The sequence below is a fragment of the Neoarthrinium moseri genome (assembly GCF_022829205.1).
Source record: "Neoarthrinium moseri strain CBS 164.80 chromosome Unknown scaffold40_Wmoseri_CBS_16480, whole genome shotgun sequence".
In the NCBI taxonomy this organism is placed as follows: Eukaryota; Fungi; Ascomycota; class Sordariomycetes; order Amphisphaeriales; family Apiosporaceae; genus Neoarthrinium; species Neoarthrinium moseri.
In genome coordinates, this window is record NW_026055154.1 from 41148 (window position 1) to 61285 (window position 20138).

Consider the following 20138-nt stretch of genomic DNA (forward strand, 5'->3'; position numbering starts at 1 on the left):
ACGTGCCGGAGATAATTAGCGACTAGCTAGGAAACGGTCTTCTGAGTATCGTATCTGACCGCTGGTCGAGTGCGAGGAGCCCAGCCACGTGGTACTGGTTGCGACAAGCCGAGCCGCAGTTGTGGACCCGAGCCAATCATGGCCCAAGTTGTTGCGACATTTCCTTATTCAGCATGCTGAAAGCCGCCCCATGCAGCAGACGCGACCAGTTCTAGCGGGTCTCGGCGGAGCCGCTCCCCTGCGCATTCCAATTGATCCTGCAGCGTTTTAGCTAATCAGCCCTATGCTCCAGTCCTGCTTCCCGTGTAAGTAGCATGAGATGCGAGGTCGACTATCAAATCCCACCCCGTAGAAGACCCTTGCCATGGACCGCAATGTCCGGCAGAGCTTAGACTCGGGCAGAGAATATGCTAATTGGCCATGCGCTAACTGGTACCAGACTAGAATTTGCCATGACGATTATAGAAACGCACCCACATATCCGCCAGGGACATGGCAGTCACGCATCCCTCCAGACCTTGGCTGACCTAGTATAGCTGAGGACCCAAGTATTCTGCTGCTGGTGCTGGTCAGAGAACCGAGGTGCACATGCCTCTCACGTCAATAAATAGGGTTGGACCTCTCGAGACGTCCAACTTTGAAAGAGCCAACAAGCAGCATGCCCGGCCATAGATTCTCACCTTCAAATCTTCCTCCTCATCTCTTGCCGCTTACACCAGAAGACAGTATCATGACCAGCCATACCTCAGCTATTCGTGTGGCCATCATTGGCGGCGGTGTAGCCGGTGCCGTCCTGCTACGCGGACTACTTCGCCATCCTCATATAGCACTCGACATGTATGATTCACAACAAAGCTTCAAAGAGGAAGACCCTGGACTGGAATTGGGACCAACCACCCTGGCGGCTCTTCGTGCCGTTGATCCATTTCTGGAAACGTGCCTTGACGGTGCTGGTGCTGTCTATACACCAACGGACCTACGACTGGCAACGGGTCCTCAGGCGGGCCACCGTCTCGACATTGATGGCTATTCGATTCGTGGCAAGTACTCTGTTGACAGGCAAGCCTTTCTGGCTGAGATGCTGGCTGGCGTCCCACCCCGGATGGTGCACCCAAATACGAGGGTCACCTCCATCGTGGAAGCGTCTCCGGGTAACGGCTTGATGTTGGCGTTCTCGGATGGAACTCAGAAGAGATATGACGTTGTCATTGGCGCTGATGGAGTACACGGAAAGACCAGAGCTCATGTACTCGGTCCCAGTGACCCCGCGCACAACCCTCGGCCGTCCGGATATTGGAGACTTCCCATCAATGTCCCTCTGGGGCGCGCGAGACAGCTCATGGGCCCTGAAGCACTTGATCCAAGGAACCCAAAACAACTTATCTGGATAGGTGACGGTACCATGATGCAGCATAATTTTCTAAATGGTGGCAACGATGTTCAGATCACGACTGCGGCAACCTTTGACGGTACGGATGAAGAATTTACTTGGGCCAAGCTGTTCACGCCGGAGGAGTTTGCGAACATTTTCTCTCAGAACAGCCCGGATACTTGCCAAGGCATGGTCAAGGTATGCTGTAGATCACCGGCACCTCAGAACGGTTTTAAGCTGACATTGAGAAGCTTGTCCAGAGCGTCTATACAGTGCAGATTGCTGGAATTTGTCAAATGCAGCATGTGCCATCTCGTACTTATGCTTCGAAGAACGCCTGCCTTGTTGGCGATGCTGCTCACGGTGGACTGTCATTGCAGGGGTCAGCATGCGATATCGCCGTCGAGGAGGCGCTAGTCTTGAGTACTCTACTCGGTCGAGCCCAGTCCAAATCTGCTGTTCCTACAGCATTGCGCGCATTTGATGAGGTATGCAGACCTCGCGCTGAGCTTGTGATACGGGCAAGCTTCGATATTAACCTCCTTCTGACGGGCCGTGCGCCTGGGATTGGATTGGACCCGGTTCTGCTGGCCAACACCCTTCGGCAGAAATGGGATATGATTGAGAATATTGACATAAACGCCCATTGCCTGAAGGCTATGAATTCTATGGACCACCAGATTGTCATGGGCAGAGGCTGGTAACGACGCTGGGAGATCGTCTGGTTGCTTTTCCCGTACTCCATAATTCATCTTTCAAATGCATAGCATGGCGGTGGACATAGAAGCTGGGAGTTGCAGGTGGAATACGAATTTGCACAAAGGGAAAAAGAGAGTCATTCAATTTCTATTTCCATATCCAATTTTCTTTTTCCTTCGAGCAGAGTATAGAGAAGTGGTCATGTGATACGTTCTGAAGTTGAGTTCGAGGGCTGATTGAACGAACGCCAACTTATCAAAGTCACCTGAAGTTAATCAGTTTGACCCCGCACAGTGGCCGATAGCATTGTGGCTGGCGCCGCCGTGCCCTATTACAGAGAGCCGGCCTAAAAATCCTTCAGCTATAGCCCCCTAAGCGGGCAAGATGATGCTGTGTCTTTTTCCTACCTATCAATACATCTTGAGTTGTATCAGTCACATACAGGGAAGGAAGACAAAATGAGCCAACCAACCAAAAGTCGGAGACTCCGTCACTACCCGTCACACAGTAGAACAATATCAGGCGCCAGACGCTGCTTTTCGAGAAATCAGGACCAAAACTGGGCATCCGCCGTTGTTTGGTGGCTGAGACATGCTGCTTTGTTTCTTTACAAATTGGTGCGGTTTGGCCTTTTCCAACATGGACTTCTAGCCTGCCGCTACAGGCTAAGATAGGCGAAAGATAAAATCCCACAGAGTGATCCCGGTTTGCATGAGCTGCAGAGGGACGGATTCTCGTTGGCCGATGCGCAATGCCACGGCAATTCTTAGGGAGAAAAGAGAGCGGCGATTGGTGGTTGACATGGATAGATTGATAGCTTACCCAATCGCCAATTAATCATAAGCTTTTGTGGGGCAATAGGGATCGGAGATTTTGGATGGGATGATACACCGTACACGCACCGGTCCGAATCCTTCGCTACGACTCTGTCATGTAACATAATCCTTGGCACCTTAAATCTGCCATGACACGAGAACTAATAATTCACTGTGTGGGATATGAGGCACCCTTTTTTCCCCCCCCTTCTTTTCGTCCGGAACAAGGACGAGGAATTTGAATACGTCAGTGAGCTGATCAATAGGCTCGAACAAATCGTTATCACCAGTCGTGTATCACTTTTATGGATTGTAAATAATCTCAGGAAAAGCTTTGATGAAGAGTTAGAGCCAATAACATAGCAATAGAAGCCTAGATAATTAGGAAATACCATCTGACAATTACTGGCATTAGCTGGACTAGAAGTTAAGTTCCAGAATGCCAAAGCAGATCAAATGAAAGCCTTGTGCTTCACACTATCAGCATCACACAGTTTGATGTCAGTAGCTTCATGCTCACATCAGCGGTGTAGGCCCAGTCCTTATCAGATGAGACTGGCTGCTTACAATTAAATAGACCGACTCTTGAGGGCACCTCTCGACTCGTTTAAGCAAATTGCTGCCACAGTCCGTGTATTTGCCATATCGCTCGATCAATCGTGTTTCGACGTTCTGTATATCTTCCACTTGTAAGGGGTAGGCCTTGGCCAGATAGACCGGGCTCTCGATCTTCGAGCCCTTCTGGAAAAACGGCCCAACCTTCAAGTGCTATGGAAACAAGAGGCGGAAGCAGCGTCAGAAAACTTGGACCGGAAAACGTGAAGACTATCATTGGACGGGAAATAAAAGATAGAAGAGTCCGAATCGGGAAATGGATAAAGGCCGATTCGGTGACAGTCTTGAGAAGCGGTTCTGGTTTGTGCTAAGTGTATCATGGAGGAGCGATTCTCACTTTGAAAAGACTTGGTAAATACCCTTGTCTACTGCTCTACCGCCTGTGCTCCACATCCCCTATCTGCGGTCGCTGGGCGTTAGAAGACAGCTTAGGCAGGTAGATGAGCGGGTGCTGAATGCTGATATCACTAGCGCGAAATATGCGCCCAATCAAAACCGCCGTTCTGCGAAATCAGATCCGCGAAGGGTAACTTGAAAGTTGAAAGGCAATGTCAAATGCTGGTGAAGGCTGCATCACTGCCAATCGCGGGGCATCACGGTCAATGAGGGTCTTGTTGACTCCGCTAGACAAGATTTGCAAGACAGTCAGTGCACTGCCTATTGACCCATGCACAAAAGAGGCTTGCCGGACTGAAATTTGGGCGCGTTCGTTCGGTCAGATGAGTCAAACGGGCTTCCAGCCAATTCCAGCCAATCAGCAGGTACCGAACCCCTTCGCCGGTCTGAAAGGTTGGAACCTGGGACTTAGACGTTTGACAAGGCAACAACTACAAACACAGATACTTCGAGTATATAACAGTAGAGCGACTTGTAATTGTTTGCCCAAATTTTTTTCTTTATTCCATTCTGGCTTGGAACAGGTCAGCTCAACCATTTGAGCCAGAGGTTTTGCCAAAGGTTGGGGACATTCCGCCCGTGCTTAACTGACGACCATAGGCCACAATCATTTCCCTTCCCTATGGTTTGATACTGCGCGTTCGACATAGACTCCAGGAGAGAAGGGACAGCCGCAACTTGATGGCCAACTTCTCGAAATCCAACGCCTCATATCGTAACAGACTCCTTGAGCACGATGTCCTCGACAAACCCTCGTCTCCGTCAGCGACTACTGCAGGACATTGAGGAGTTGTGTAGCAAGCCATATCCTAACATTACGCTACACGTACACGATGACGATCTCACTCGCCTCTGTCTGGTTATCTCACCTCCGGCATGGCAGCCGATGCATCTTTCGGTTCAGTGTCCTCCCACCTATCCCTTGACGGCACCAGTCATCAGGATGGACTCCAGTGTTGTCCATCCAAACGTGTTCGGGAGCTACATCTGCGCGACAATACTGAACACAGACGATGGATATACACCGGCATATACGCTCAAGGCCATTGCAATTCAGATGCTAAGTTTCTTTGGCAGTGACTTCATTGAGCAGGATCACGGTGGTGCAGCGGTCAACATTGATGAATATCGGTCCTTTGCCAGAGCACATGAGTCCTCCAGAGGCATGTTTACGTGTAAAGCATGTCAATTTGGCCAGCAAGTCCAACCGCCTTTGGGGAGAAGAGAGGTGCCTGGTGCTGTCTACGTCAGTCCTTCAAAGTCCAGAAGCCGGCGGCGGCGACGGAACGCTAGCCTCACTTCTGGAAGCAGCCAGTCCAATGCCAGTCCAAGTTGTGATCGTGGGACTCATTGCTACATCAGGAGTTCTCCGAACGAGATCATCTTGCAAATCCTGGAACAACTCACCGAATTTGAAGATCTTATCAATCTTGCTCGGGCATGGCCTCGCGTCAGCCAAATTATCACGCAATTCGACGTTATACGCCAAAGAGAGATGCAGTGCTTCACTCTCAAAAAGAGCTACCATGAGGTCAACCTTGGTGTTGGCGTCTCCTCTGGAAGCGATCTCGCCTCTGAGTTTGACTTCTTGTCGCGAGAGGCCTTTGCGGAGCTGAACGTGCGCTATTCGATTCATCACATTCGTTTTGATTGGTGGCTTCCGCTCCCCATCTCACGCAACCATTGGCATCGAGTCAGGCAGGATGCTCACGAGAGTATACAGAAGCTGAAGTCATCCTCATGCATCAAATACCAACAGCCCACAGATGCCCAAGTGCTCTATCAGTTCATGACAGACATTGTTGTCAAGCTCAACAACGTCAAGATTAATCGAAGATATCATTATGCCTCCACAGGCACTCTGAAGCACGCATCAGACAAGGCGATCGAGTCCTACTTTCACCTTTTCCACCTTCTTGTGTGTCTGGCCACGGAGGATGGAAGCATTGTCCAGCACGCGAACAGGCTCCTGACCAACTTTGAGCGAGGAAAACGGTCAAAGACCGATGTACCGAATCTTGGACATCTTCTTGTCGCTCTGCTCATTAGCGATGTCAATATCACGCCCGAGTTGATGAAAGCCATAGTCACAGAGGCCGTTACTCGTAACGTTGTGTGGCTACTGAAGGACCACCCTGAGCTTGCGTACAAGGAGCCAGACGCTGTGTCCGCACACCGTCTTGATACCAGCTTCAGAGCTTCTCGCACCTCTTACAGGCTTCTCATGTTCTCAGAGCTGTTCCGGCGTACCGCTCGACCAAACAACATCCCGCTCACCGAAGTCCGTGAGCAGCTGTTCAATAGACATGGCGGCCCTCCACCCGGGGCTGCAAGCCATGTTGCAGCCGAGGTTCGTCGGCTTCACAGTGTGAACGACTTCACGCAGTTCATGCGCGAGATGGGATTCCCCGCGGTCCCGTCAGCCGTCAGCTTCACATCCTTTCTTCGACGCACTCTGGATGAGAGTGTCGAGAAGGGGTACTCTCGATGGACAATCAATCAGGCTCACGCATTGGCACTCCGACTTTCGTGGGAACCAAGCGTGGGCATTCCTCCTGAGCTCCAGTCCACAGTGGCGCAATGGAGCAGTACCGGAGAGCTGCTCCTACCTCGCGTGAACATGAACCGCGTCAATTTCTTCCCTCAAAGCTCCCGAAATGGTGCAAAGAGTGGAAAACACAATGGGCACAGCGGCGGACGGAGGCGCAGATAAGTGTTTCCGCTCATGTAACAATTAGATTTGATAATCTGTACGATTAGCAAGGAATCAAATACCGAAACCAAAGGGCCTGATGGCTCACGTCATACCCTCCAACCAGATAGCATCTGAATGATGTTAAAATTTGAAACGTATCCCAGATCTCAACTAGTTCAGGCCATTGGACCTGTTCTCCTTGTTTTGTTTCAGTGCTCTGGACAACCCACCTGTCTACAAACTAAAGACCAGAACTAAGACCGAAAACTACTGAGCAAGAAACAACATTTAGCTTCTATGAAGTTTGACGCAAGTCTTTTATCCAAGCACCCTCTCCCATTTAGTAGCGACTGTTAAAAGCAAGCAGTAGGTTGACTTAAGCCACTTTACAGTTCCTTCGGAACCACGCCCCTCCAATAGTAGTTTACTTCTTTATTGACACTATTTTGCAATAAAATTCTCCCCGTGGGTGTTTATCTACAGCATGATGTATTGGAAACAATATTTCGAGGCCAGTTTGGCAGGTCCATGTGGGGCCGTCCTACTTGTACAGTGCAGTGTGCTAGCATCGACAAATCAGGTGTGCAGCTACCTAGTAAGGCTGGCTAGTCAAATTTTCATGGCGTCCGCTACCTGAGTGATAATATTGGTCTGGAACATAGCAATTACAATACTGTATGAAACTAGAGTTGACTTGACAGCCACCAGAGACTCAGTACATATACGAGTGATACCGATCTCTGGCATGCAGTGTAATTAGAAAGTCGCAAGAAACTCCCGTAATCCCCATTATAGAACACATCAGTTCTATCGAAGAGCAAAGGGGTATCTTTAAAACTACTCGGCGTCAGAACAGAATGCTGGAACAATGCTTGAACCTTGCTGCAGCAATTGCGCCCATTCGACTATGCTTGCTGACTAATAAGTCTGGTAAATAATTCTAGTACTGGTAGCTCGCACTCTGCATTTTTGAGCACGATGATCTCATTAAGCATGAAATAAAACGTGGTACCGAGGATTAGTTCAGTTCAGTTCAATTCCATCTCTTTCCTTTCTTAACGCGGCAGGGTCCGGTCCTTGTTTGGATTTATCCATATAGCCTGTAAGAGTCAGGCGGGCCCAAAGTGGCCATGACCGAATGCTGTACACGCATAACACCTGCCGCTGTATTACTCTACATACGACTGACACCGCCATCCTTTTGCGAACAGCCAATCAATATGAACAAGGTATGGTTTCCCCGGACTCCACACTACCGGCATCGAATGCTGTGGGGAAGGCATATAGGGTGCAGGGGGATTTTCATATGGCCTGCACCCAATCGGCAGCAAGTCATTGTATCACCTGCAGAAGACTCATTTCTCTGCCCAGGAAACATGCTCTCTAGTTTGGCCGAGATAGAGTCGATAGCGATCCCGCAGCAATCTATCCTAGGCCAAGCAACCTACGAAATAATGCCAAGAGTATTATCGGTCCGCCCTCCGTCCTCGTAGGGTTGCTTTGTCCGTAAGGTCGGCACTGATGCCTTGCGGCCACGATCCCGCGTGCTATGTACTAGACGCGGACAGTCCAGACCAATATCGAGGTCTATGTCCTTGTGCACCGGGCCAGCGCTGCTAGCCAATGAAAAATGCCGGAGGGCTCATGGATTTCAATGAGGGATATGTGAAGGAAGGGTCACACTATCCCCCCCCCTGGTTGTCAGCCATTGCTAGATATAAACGCCCATCGTGCCTCTTAAGAAGTGCTGTGTCTAGTCCACCAGCCTATGCATGGTAAAATAGGTCACTGCCAAGACACACTCACTTGAGCCTCACCTTGACTTGTTCTCAGCCATTCCCCTCTCTTTGCAATCTAGTACCCAGACGACGAACAGTATGCTATTCGCCCTCCCTCTCCTTCTAGCGGCGCCTCTCGTGGCTGCCCACGGTGCGGTGACCAGCTACATCATCGGCGGCAAGGAATACCCGGGCTACCAAGGCTTCTCGCCCGTGGCCGGGGCCCAGATCATCCAGCGTCAATGGCCCGACTACAACCCGATCATGACGGTGACTGACGGCAAGATGCTCTGCAACGGCGGGACGTCGGCGCCCATCTCGGCGCAGATCGCGGCGGGCGAGAACATCACGGCGGTCTGGAAGCAGTGGACGCACCAGCAGGGGCCGGTCATGGTGTGGATGTACGCGTGCTCGGGCGATTTTGGGGCGTGCGACGGCCGGGGCAAGGGCTGGTTCAAGATCGACGAGATGGGCGCGTGGGGCGGCGTGCTGAACAGCAACAACTGGGGCACGGCCATCGTGTACAAGAACCTCAAGTGGTCGAGCAAGATCCCCACGAGCCTCAAGCCCGGCAAGTATCTGATCCGCCACGAGCTGCTGGCCCTGCACCAGGCCAACACGCCCCAGTTCTACCCGGAGTGCGCCCAGATCGAGGTCACCGGGTCCGGCTCGGCGGTGCCCGGCGGCGAGTTCCTCACCAAGATCCCCGGCTATGCATCACAGAGCGACCCAGGCGTGACCGTAGGTTTCCCAGTTGTGATTTACGGGTTTTGAAAAGGCTGCGTGCTGACTTCTGTACAGGTTGATATCTATCAGGGCAAGGCAACCACTTACACGTGCCCAGGACCAAAGGTGTGGACTGGCTAGAGACTGGCCAGGGTTGGGTATCACCGTATCGGCATGGGACTGGGATGGATCTCTCGTGGGATCATAGCCCATGTTGAAGGAAGCATTCTGAGATAGCATAGCTCGGCGCCATGTGGGAGAACAACGCTCCTTTGAATCGATAACTCCATAACAGACTACGTTTAGTGTCTTGGTAATCCAACAAGGCGTGCAGTCGCTTGTGTGCAGACCTTTGCAACCGACCAGTGTGACTCGTGAGTGGGACTCGTTTTCGGGATTGAAGGGTGCGCATAGTGCGTGTGTAGGAGGTGCATGATCGTGTGGCAGAGCGTACCAGTAGGCAGGGTTTCAGCAATGTGGGCACTGTTGTATGTACGTTGGGTTGGGCAAGACAAGGTAAGTATTGTCTGTTGACAGTTGTTTCCAAGCCCCTTGACCGAACACGGTTTCGCAATCACGAAAGCAGCAGGCCAGGATATCCAGCAGCGAAAAGGAATTGCACTAGTCCGCCAATGTCGCCTTTGATGGCCAGTTAACTGAATATGAAGCTGTCAAGATATGAACTTGAGTTACGCCTCAATGCCTCAGCCACAGTCAGCCAACTCGACCGACTTAGAACCTTGGGCCAAAGTTCCCGCCCGTCGGAGCTGGAAAGATGTGGCTGTCGCGTTCGTATTCGGATTCACGCTCTGGACGCTGCACAGACGGACAGACAGAGCAGTTCTGCTGAATCCCTGTCACCGCCCGCGGGCTTGGCAGGGTCTAACCGCATGTCGCGCACGACCAGCAGGACCATCTGGACCATTGGCCAATCAGGACGATGCAGAGCCGTCGTTCTAGCCCTGTTCGTCCTGGGGGCCTGGCAGAAAGCGTCCCCTGCCAGAAAGGAGAGAGTTCTACGTAGTGACCGTTCACTCAGAAATTCTGCATGTGCCTTGTGCCTGTGCCTGGCAAACCTGGGCCCTGGGCCCTGGGAAGCGGCAAGTTGCGAAGGCGGACCCGCAATAATTTCCCCAGGTCGGGCGGTCCCTTTTCTTCGACTGGCCGCGCTCCTCGACACGGTCACGAACCCCCTTTGCGAGTCTGCTCTCTTGTTCTCCTGTGACGGTTCCCGAATACGATTTGCTGCTTCGTGGTGCATCGCATTCGATCTCGAACCTTGATCCCCTTCCCCCGGGCTCGCCCATACTTAAGCACTCTTCCCTCTCCATCTTCTGACGCTCGTCGTTGTGCATCCCACCCCACCGACATCTTCAGACATCGTCCCCCAGGAGCGCCTAGGCCAAACCCCCCCCCCTTTTCCCACATTCAACATGGCCGCCAACAAAGCCGCGCTCGAGAAGCAGGACAGGGCTCGCGATGCCGCCTTCAACAAGGCCATGCACGGCGAGTCTGCCACCGCCGCCGGTGGTATCCGTGCCATGTTCAGCAAGGGCTCCGACGCCAAGAAGGCTGCCGTCGACGAGTATTTCAAGCACTGGGACAACCAGGCTGCTAAGGACGAGACTGAGGAGACTCGCCAGGTATGTATCCCCCACGGAAACCCGTTACTCTACGCAGTAGATGCCGGAGCATGAGGGCATGGCGCTGACACACTTGCGCACGCAGAAACGTATCGCCGAGTATGCCACCCTGACCAGACATTACTACAACCTGGCAACCGACATCTACGAGTACGGCTGGGGTCAGTCGTTCCACTTCTGCCGTTACTCGATCGGCGAGCCCTTCTACCAGGCCATTGCCCGCCACGAGCACTACCTCGCCCACCAGATCGGGATCAAGGAGGGCATGAAGGTGCTCGATGTCGGCTGCGGTGTCGGTGGGCCTGCGCGCGAGATCGCCAAGTTCACCGGCTGCCACGTCACCGGCCTGAACAACAACGACTACCAGATCCAGCGCGCCACCCACTACGCCAAGAAGGAGGGCATGGCCGACCAGCTGGCCTTTGTCAAGGGCGACTTCATGCAGATGGACTTCCCCGACAACAGCTTCGACGCCGTCTACGCCATTGAGGCCACGGTCCACGCCCCTGAGCTCTCGGGTGTCTACAGCGAAATCTGCCGTGTGCTGAAGCCCGGCGGTGTCTTTGGTGTCTACGAGTGGCTCATGACCGACGAGTACGACAACGACAACCTGCACCACCGCGAGATTCGTCTCGGAATCGAGCAGGGCGACGGTATCTCCAACATGGTCCGCGTCTCGGAGGGCCTGAAGGCCATGGAGACGGCCGGCTTCGAGCTGCTGCACCACGAGGACCTCGCAGACCGCCCCGACCCCTTCCCCTGGTACTGGCCGCTCGCCGGCGAGTGGAAGTACATGCAGACGGTCTTTGACACGTTCACGATAGCGAGAATGACCAAGTGGGGACGCTGGGCCGCGCACAACTTCGCCGGAGCGCTGGAGATGCTGAGACTGGCGCCCGCGGGCACCAAGAAGACGGCCGACAGCCTGGCACTGGCGGCAGACTGCCTGGTGGCCGGCGGTGCGGAGAAGCTCTTCACGCCCATGTACCTGATGGTCGGCAAGAAGCCCGAGAAATAGGCTAGCGAAGGGCTCACGGCCGACAAGGAGCGCGCGCGGCGGTGGGAGAAGAAGAAACGGACAATCAGGCGGATGAGCCTGTCCGCCATGACGTGACGTGAACGAGATGATGGCCTCCGCATGTGAAACACAGGTATTATCTTTAATAGAGGGCCGCGGGCAGCCCGTTGCGGCGCCCGCTGTGTGGCTCTTGGATTCTCTGTATCATAATTGCAGTATCACTTGCCGGAGGGATTGGGATTAGACACGGCATAGTGTTAATAGACTAGGGAAAGAGAGGCAATCCAATGTTTTGGTTTATACAATATGCAAGATATACATGATGAGTATGGCATAGCGAGTGCCTGATGGTCGTGCATGTGCGGCATTTTGCAGTCCACCTGTTGGTTGCCAGTCAGTCAGTCGGTCGCCATGGCGCGCGCAACGTTGGGTGAGTGAGTGTGAGACACGCTACATTACCTTCAGGGGCTCAGATACAGATAAGTAAAAAACGGGTCGGTCAGGAGCTTTGCCCACTCGTTCCTGGAGTGAAGTCCTAGTAGCAGCAGCAACTACCATAGCTGGGCACAGTACGCATGATACAACGAGCTAGATCATCATTCTCTGTATCTACTCAAGCACATAGAGACATATACATACGTGCAATACTGCGGTAGCCATCAGAGCTCGATTTGTAGGTATTCCTTGGCACCCCTGGCTCCCCGTTCGCCCTATGATATTTTTTTCCCTCTGCTCCTCGCTGGCTCCGGCCACGGTGATCCCCCAACAGCTCCTTGCACCCAAAAGCGGGCAGGGGTCGGGCCTGCAGGGCGGGAGAGGTGTCGCTGGCTGGGCTGGCTGGGCTGGTGGCCTCTGGGCCCGCTGGAAATGCGTCCCGGGGCGCAAATAGCACCGATAACCACGCGGCGCTAGGCCTCGTGGGGGCTAGCGGCTCCAGCCAGGCCCAACAATCACCAATGCAGGCCGTTTCCAGTGGGCGGTCCACCTGGCGCTTGCTGGCCAGTGGGCGGCCCAGCGCTCCTAATCCCTCCGAAAAAGTTGAGAGATTGGCATCAGCAAAAAGCTGCCAGCTAAAAATTCCCTCCACCAAAACCTTGGGAAGAGCTCCGTGTCTTGTGTCTGTTCCTGTGTCGCCGTCGCCGTCGCCGCCGTCGTCCTCGTGTGTAAGCAGCTCCCCTCCGCCTCCTTCCTGCTCTGCCTCTCGCTCTCGCGACCATTGCATCGGCGTCGCTCTCCAGCCTGGCCGCCGTCTTCATTTCCCACCAATCTGCGCGGACCTCCAACCCCCGTACTGACAGCCTCTCCTCGCGTACAGACAGTTGCCACGAGCTCCCCTTTCCTTCCGTCCACCAGCAGACCCTCCCACCATGTCGCGATACCTCCGACCGGCTGCCCGCGCAGCTGCCTGTGCCTCGCGGGCCACCGCCTTCTCCGCCTCGTCCATCCGCGCCGTCCCCCGCGCCACCTCCACATTCGCCCTCCAGAGAAGGACGTACGCCGAGTCCAAGGGCGTCAAGGAGTACACAGTCCGTGAGGCCCTCAACGAGGCCCTCGCCGAGGAGCTCGAGGCCAACGACAAGGTCTTCGTGCTCGGCGAGGAGGTCGCCCAGTACAATGGCGCCTACAAGGTCACCAAGGGCCTGCTGGACCGCTTCGGCGACCGCCGTGTCATCGACACCCCCATCACCGAGTCCGGTTTCGCCGGTCTGGCCATCGGCGCCGCCCTGAGCGGCCTGCACCCCGTCTGCGAGTTCATGACCTTCAACTTCGCCATGCAGGCCATTGACCAGATCGTCAACTCGGCCGCCAAGACCCTCTACATGTCCGGCGGCATCCAGCCCTGCAACATCACCTTCCGTGGCCCCAACGGTTTCGCCGCCGGTGTCGCCGCCCAGCACTCCCAGGACTACAGCGCCTGGTACGGCTCCATACCCGGCCTCAAGGTCGTCACCCCCTGGTCTGCCGAAGACGCCAAGGGTCTGCTCAAGGCCGCCATCCGCGACCCCAACCCCGTCGTCGTCCTCGAGAACGAGCTCATGTACGGCCAGTCCTTCCCCATGTCCGAGGCTGCCCAGAGGGACGACTTCGTCCTCCCCTTCGGCAAGGCCAAGGTCGAGCGCCAGGGCAAGGACCTGACCATCGTCACCCTCTCCCGCTGCGTCGGCCAGTCCCTCGTCGCTGCCGAGAACCTCAAGAAGAACTACGGCGTCGAGGCCGAGGTCATCAACCTGCGATCCATCAAGCCCCTCGATGTCGAGGCCATCGTCAAGAGTGTCAAGAAGACCGGCAGACTCCTGTCCGTCGAGTCTGGCTTCCCCGCCTTCGGTGTCGGTGCTGAGATCCTGGCTCTGTCCATGGAGTACGCCTTCGACTACCTTGATGCTCCCGCCCAGCGTGTCACTGGTGCTGAGGTCCCTACCCCTTACGCTCAGGGTCTGGAGGTCATGAGCTTCCCCACTGAGAAGCTCATTGAGGACTACGCCGCCAAGATGCTGAAGGTGTAAGGCCCCTTATTCCCGCCTGAAAAACGGAATGGAGCCCGCATGAGCTGCCATGGGAGAGAAAAGTAGACGTCGAGGTTGTACTACTACCGCCCACCCGTTTACTACATCGCCGGCTGTTTTAATATATGCCAGCAATAAACTCGTGGGGCATTGTTCGGACTCAACCAGTCTAGAATCTGTGTTGCCCAGAGCATAGTAGAGCTCCTCCACACACACACAACACTCATACATAACAAACTCGATTTTTTTCGTTGGTAATTACAGTATGGCGCGGCTATAGACGGGGCTGGAAAGCATTTCCGCTGTTCAGTTGACATGGCGATGAAAGTTCAACGGACGGACTCTCTGTACTTGTACGCTAGGCTAGGCAGGTTGAATTGAAGCGGAATGAAACTGTACAGATCACGTTCATGTGTGTGTGGTGACTCTATGGTGCCTCGGGGCTGAACGAAGCGGCCGTACTCAACCACACGATGCTCGTTTCAATCCGATGGTACTGCGGTGGGGGAAAGATACAGTGCGGAGATGGACCTGCGTGGAAGCCAGGACAGGATGGACATGTGAACACCCGCAAGCCATAAAGAGAAAGGATCAGGGTGACTAGACTCACGAAGCAGCCATACTAATGAACTGAAGGATGCTGTACCTGATCAATTGTAGATCTTGAGCTTTCACCACGTCGATCAGCACCTCCAGCATACATCCGTATCTCTCTCCACCGATGATTGCAGTTGATTGTCGTGACTTATAGCTGTTGGCTTCCCCCCCTCTCCCCCCCTCCCCCCCGAATAATCCTATCCACTGGCTTGTCTTGTCATATCGCCTCTCTGTAGCTATGTCGCTCTCACAAGATTCTCTGCGACCGAACGGCGCTTTCAGCCCTTCATGTTTATGTTGCTGAATGTATGAGCCCTGATACTCTGACACGCGGTGCGTGTCAATTAGCTTGCCTTCGTAGATGAGGACCTGAGCAAATTAACAAGGCATGAACCAATATTCAGGATTCAATCTTCAGTGCTACTTCCCCCCTGACTCTGTCTTTTTGGTAGCCAATTTACGAGTGCTTACACGCCTACTTGCAGCTTGGCCAGCCGAGACTGGATAGCAGGTGGGCGAAAGCACCTTCTTAATGCGGTTGTCTCCTTGTCACCAACTCGCGGAATGACAATGCCCGAAGTCATAGCGTTACTTTCCATCCTACCTTTGGCCCACAGAAGTTACGTGCATAGGTGGCCGCCATCCAGTAATAATAGCCTTGGAACTCCATGGCCAGATTTGATGGCACAACTATACAGGGCTGTTTGGTGACGGTCTCGAGAAAATCTGCTCCCCGTTCGGAAGGGATTCTATTGTAGATAGCCTGTAGCGCGGCTTGCCCATTGAATAAGTGCAAAGTCGCGTCTAGAGCCAAATGACTTCTTTTTTTTCACAATCACATGGCGCACTTTTCCATGCCAACGCCTAAAGTTTTTAGGTGACTCTTCAGATCAGGGCTAGAAAGAGACGTGGTGTGTAGCAAGGCAGATATACGAGTTTCGCCGGGATGACGTCGATCTGCTAACACACGGCTCTGGTTCAAATTTGAACCACTTGAACCTGGTATATTCTGTACCGGGGGACGCTGTCACAAGGCTACAGCCCAGGCGCTAACGATTGCGGTTGTCGGCAACGGGTTCTATACTTAGCAGCCTGCCTCCCACAAGGCGTCTTGAGGCGTCTGTCTTACAACGCGATCGGCGAAAACGGACGAACCCAGTGCCCATCATATGGTTTGGTTTGAAATGCTTACCCGGGCGATCGAGTGACGGGTACAAAGACGCACGAGAGGCCGTTCAGCCGCAAATGAGCGGAGAAATGGTCGGGCTTTTCAGCCAATGAGCTTCCGTTAGCCAAGGACGCCCGGCAGGGGGGTTGCTTAGAGTTTCGGTAATCACTTGCATGGATGCTGTTGGTGTGCTGCCACAACGTGCACAATGGGTATGTAGGGAGGCGCTCCCGCGATCAAAATCTTTAAGAACCCAAACATTGCCAGGAGGGTTGTGCAGCAGCAGGTACCCGGACCCGAGTATTCGGTTAGAGCATGACTATATAGCCTATACACATAGCGTACTCCATGAGAGCCTGGTGGCTCCCGCTAAGATTGAGATTATCCTAGTTGGTGAAGACTAAGCGTATAGGGCTAGATTTTTCAATGCCAACCTCGAGAGGCCCCTGTTCCAGCTGAGCAGACCCCTGAACCAATACTACCAACACGCTGTGGCCAGGCTCAGCTAATGCACCAACATCAGTTGGTGCCAACTCAAGCGCCCTTTACCCCGGTCTGACAGCCAGCAGTCAGAAGCTTCTTGCCATAGAACCCTGCAGTTGCGAACCCTTTTTCTATGGCGGCGCCCACCTGAGGGGCGCCCTTCCGGCGCGTCTCTCAAACCTCTGCGAACTGCTCGTTCTCCACGAGAATCGACCATGACGCTGCCCAACTATACAGATCTAGCCCCGTCGATCTTGCGGCAACGGCTAGTTGTCGAAGGCTACCCGGCTAAGCCTATTAGTGATGGCGCTATCAGGCGCTACTTGTCACAGCTATCGGACATCACGGCCATGAGGAGCCTGATAGAGCCAGTCACCCACAAGAGCGACCTCTACGGTTGGGCGGGCTGGATACATTGGGAGACAAGTGGCGCGCACTTCTACGCGTGGGAACAGCCATCGCTCTTCTTCAGCGTTGACATCTACACGTGCAAGCAATTTGACCCGAAGCTAGTCGTCGACTTCACCCGCAGCTTCTTCCAGACCACTGAGATCACCGCGAGAGACTTCAGTTCTGCGCCACCCACCAAGAGCGCCGCGCAGCTTGCCGTTGCACCTGTCATCAAGTATACACTTAGCGACCCAGAGCTGGACGCTCTGTCAGTTAGGCTATTGTCCGAACAACCTCCCAGAACCAGAGATGCGCTTGTCCTGTATAGGCTGGAAGGTCACGATGAATTATCCAACCTGGGACGCCACATAGAACGCCAAGTCTTCGAGGAGAAGTTTGCTAACACCGATGCGGACATGAGGCGCATATACGGCAGCCACGAGAGCGTCAGCGCCTTCTATGTTGTAATGGACCAGTCAATACGCCGCCCAGTCGGCTGCATGCGCATAATGAGGCACTCGGCCGCCGGGCTCCTATCTCTTCAGGAGGCTCAGCAGTTTGCCGGAGTGACGGAAGAGGATTTCAAGAAATATTACGGGATCAGCAACCTTGAAACTGTGTGGGATATCGGCACTATTGCTATACCAGAGCAATATCGAGGGAGGGATGAGCACCACATCGTCGTCATGTTATATCGCGGGGGACACCTCAGGGGCCACTACGAAGGAGTAACGCACTACATCGCCTTAGTCGATAAAGACCTCCGGCGGATCTTCAACATGATGGGCTGGCCCTTCTACGCCATGGCGGGCTCAAAACCATTCGAGTACGAAGGATCCGGGGATACGCTGGCCGTGTGCGGGATCGCAAAGGACTTCTTCCCATGCATGGAGGCCAGGATATGCACGGCCGACGAAAGGATCAAGCCAATTGTGCAATACTTTGCCCAACGCTTCGTGCACGGCCATGATATCGACCACCGCATTATGTTTGAGCATTCGCTATGGCCTGATGGCACCACGCCTTTGACACGGACTAAGCCTATGGCTCGAGAAGCTCGATTGTGACAAGTGGAATTGCTTTCCAATTGGATCAGGTGCCAACGGATTGACCCAGGACATCCGGTCCTGTTCATGCATGACTATAAACGCACTTCTTTCACGCTAGATTCATGCGTGATGGAAACTTCTGCCCTTAGGTGTGGACAATCAAGTCATACAACTTGAATCCTTGCAAGTTTCAAGCGATTGACAGGGGTCACGCAAGCATGGTATCGAAGCCTACCACAAGTTTTCGGCATTATACAAGAGCACATTACCTTGATGTCTGGGCTGTGGTGATACCATAAGATGGTTATTTGAAGAGATAGAATAACTTAGCGTCATAGACGCACTTTGATTCAGGCATTTGAAATACACCCTCTTCAAGGCATGATGCTAATGAACGATGAACTTTTGCGAACAAAGATCAAGCAACCATGAATTCACAATGTTCAAACTTTGGAGGATTTGGTTACTTTGACCCACATGTTCTCTTCGACAAACACGCTGTAACTCCGGGATTCCCATGGTGTAGTGGGATTGGCTATTTGGAAGTCGAAAAGACGTAATAGCTTGGCAGACCGTCAGAAACAAAGCAGAGTCTAGCCGCTGTTTACTCACCTCGAAGAACACCTTGTACAGTTCCATCAGAGCGACTGCTTTCCCAGCGCACATGAACCGGCCGTAACCGAAACCAAGCTCGACGAGTCTCTCCATCTCGGTTCTTTGCGCCTCTGTCGCCTCGGTAAACCGTTCCGGTCGGAAAACGTCTGCGTCGTTGCCGAAGTGTGTGATCGATGAGAACAGAGAAGCCGTGTTCATTCCGATAGCCGTACCGCCCGGGATGAATTTCCCGTGGATGACGTCGCCCTCGGGAGGCACTGTTTTTGGGTATAGTCCAGGTGCAGGTGGGCGCATTCGGAGGCCTTCATACACTACAGCCTGTACCGGAGTCAGCTGAATCCATCCACGAAGGTGTCTGCAGAGGTACTAAACCTGTAGATATGGCAGCTTCTTCGCTTCCTCGTACGAAATGGGGCTCGATATGCCACCTCTATCCCAGGCAGCGTTGATTTCTGTCTTGAGCTTTTGGTAAACGTTGGGACAAGTCATTAGGTAGAGCATTGTTATGCGTATAGCAGAAGCTGTGGTATCGGATCCAGCAATGACCATGAAGAGACCTTCAGTTTCGCATCGGTCTTGGTCTAGTCCTTTGCTGATCCAAGAGCCCTGGAATCAGTCAGCAACAGTACCGCAAGATTCCCGGCGTGGCTTACAAGAAGATCTTTATGTGTAGTTTTGTCAGGCCCAAATCTTGTATCTACCACGGTTTTTGCAACTCTACCATACCGCCTTAGTAAAACAATAATTTCTGATATCCTTGCCACTTACCCCATGAGTTTCCCCATGCCCTGTTTGTCTGAAACCTTTGGGCCGAAGAACTTCAAGAACAACGGCGACAACAAAACATTACGGATGCTGGGGACATCCACGGACATGGCAAGCTTCGGCCAGTTATCTCGGACGCCGCGAAGGAAGTCGTAAAGATCTTCGTTAGATTTGAGATACCCGAACTCTTGACCGAACGCTACTTTGGTGATGACATCCATAGTGAAATAGCAGGTCAGCGGGGCAAAGTCCATGAGCTTGCTACGATCGCCAGCGCTGGCAGAAATATAGTTCTTCTGGATGAGCTCTACCAAGCTCCGTACCTGCATGTCAACACCGGCTTCCAGGAGGGGCGCTTCACTACCTCCATAGACGCCGCCCATCTTCGACTTCAACGCGTCGTGCGCTCGGACATCCAAGGTGGAGAACATGGCCTCGTGGTAGGGATTGAATCTGGCCCCTTGATACCATGAGTCCTTCCCGTACGAGCTCCTGGTGGCTGCGATCCTTCTTAGGACTTCCGGATCATCTGTGGTCAACTCATTTGGGCCCACTCTGACCAACGGCCCGTATTTCCTGCAGAGGTCGCGGTGAACATAATACTGCTTTGCGCCTTGTGCGACTTGACCCAACCATAGGTACGAAAACTTGGCCAGAAGAGGCCCAGGCACATGTCGTAATCTGAACCAGGCGGCCGAAGCCGAGATCAAATACCATGCAACAAGGCCGAAAGCAGTGATGAGACAAACATCTGCTGTAGATGCGAAGGGCGCCATGGAAATCATCTTCCGTCAGGTCGTAACACCGCTG

At 53.5% G+C, this 20138-nt stretch overlaps 7 protein-coding genes across 7 annotated transcripts; 6 read left to right on the forward strand and 1 right to left on the reverse strand.

Annotated features, from left to right (window-relative positions):
- Window positions 1-658: 658 nt before the first annotated feature.
- On the forward strand, window positions 659-2076 carry JN550_009039 (uncharacterized protein; the record flags this gene model as incomplete). The annotated part of the gene is made up of 2 exons (XM_049321067.1): window positions 659-1570; window positions 1624-2076. The coding sequence occupies 2 exons, from the start codon at window positions 659-661 to the stop codon at window positions 2074-2076; spliced, it is 1365 nt and encodes a 454-aa protein (XP_049168874.1).
- A 2557-nt stretch (window positions 2077-4633) lies between these two features.
- Window positions 4634-6610, forward strand: JN550_009040 (uncharacterized protein; the record flags this gene model as incomplete). The annotated part of the gene is made up of 1 exon (XM_049321068.1): window positions 4634-6610. One exon carries the CDS (start codon window positions 4634-4636, stop codon window positions 6608-6610), a length of 1977 nt encoding a protein of 658 aa, XP_049168875.1.
- A 1859-nt stretch (window positions 6611-8469) lies between these two features.
- JN550_009041 (uncharacterized protein) lies at window positions 8470-9237 on the forward strand (the record flags this gene model as incomplete). The annotated part of the gene is made up of 2 exons (XM_049321069.1): window positions 8470-9111; window positions 9172-9237. 2 exons carry the CDS (start codon window positions 8470-8472, stop codon window positions 9235-9237), a joined length of 708 nt encoding a protein of 235 aa, XP_049168876.1.
- A 1292-nt stretch (window positions 9238-10529) lies between these two features.
- JN550_009042 (uncharacterized protein) lies at window positions 10530-11757 on the forward strand (the record flags this gene model as incomplete). The annotated part of the gene is made up of 2 exons (XM_049321070.1): window positions 10530-10739; window positions 10825-11757. 2 exons carry the CDS (start codon window positions 10530-10532, stop codon window positions 11755-11757), a joined length of 1143 nt encoding a protein of 380 aa, XP_049168877.1.
- A 1367-nt stretch (window positions 11758-13124) lies between these two features.
- JN550_009043 (uncharacterized protein) lies at window positions 13125-14261 on the forward strand (the record flags this gene model as incomplete). The annotated part of the gene is made up of 1 exon (XM_049321072.1): window positions 13125-14261. One exon carries the CDS (start codon window positions 13125-13127, stop codon window positions 14259-14261), a length of 1137 nt encoding a protein of 378 aa, XP_049168878.1.
- Window positions 14262-16724: 2463 nt separating this feature from the next.
- Window positions 16725-17966, forward strand: JN550_009044 (uncharacterized protein; the record flags this gene model as incomplete). The annotated part of the gene is made up of 1 exon (XM_049321073.1): window positions 16725-17966. One exon carries the CDS (start codon window positions 16725-16727, stop codon window positions 17964-17966), a length of 1242 nt encoding a protein of 413 aa, XP_049168879.1.
- Window positions 17967-18391: 425 nt separating this feature from the next.
- On the reverse strand, window positions 18392-20113 carry JN550_009045 (uncharacterized protein; the record flags this gene model as incomplete). The annotated part of the gene is made up of 5 exons (XM_049321074.1): window positions 18392-18511; window positions 18561-18881; window positions 18936-19169; window positions 19217-19280; window positions 19332-20113. The coding sequence occupies 5 exons, from the start codon at window positions 20111-20113 to the stop codon at window positions 18392-18394; spliced, it is 1521 nt and encodes a 506-aa protein (XP_049168880.1).
- Window positions 20114-20138: the final 25 nt, after the last annotated feature.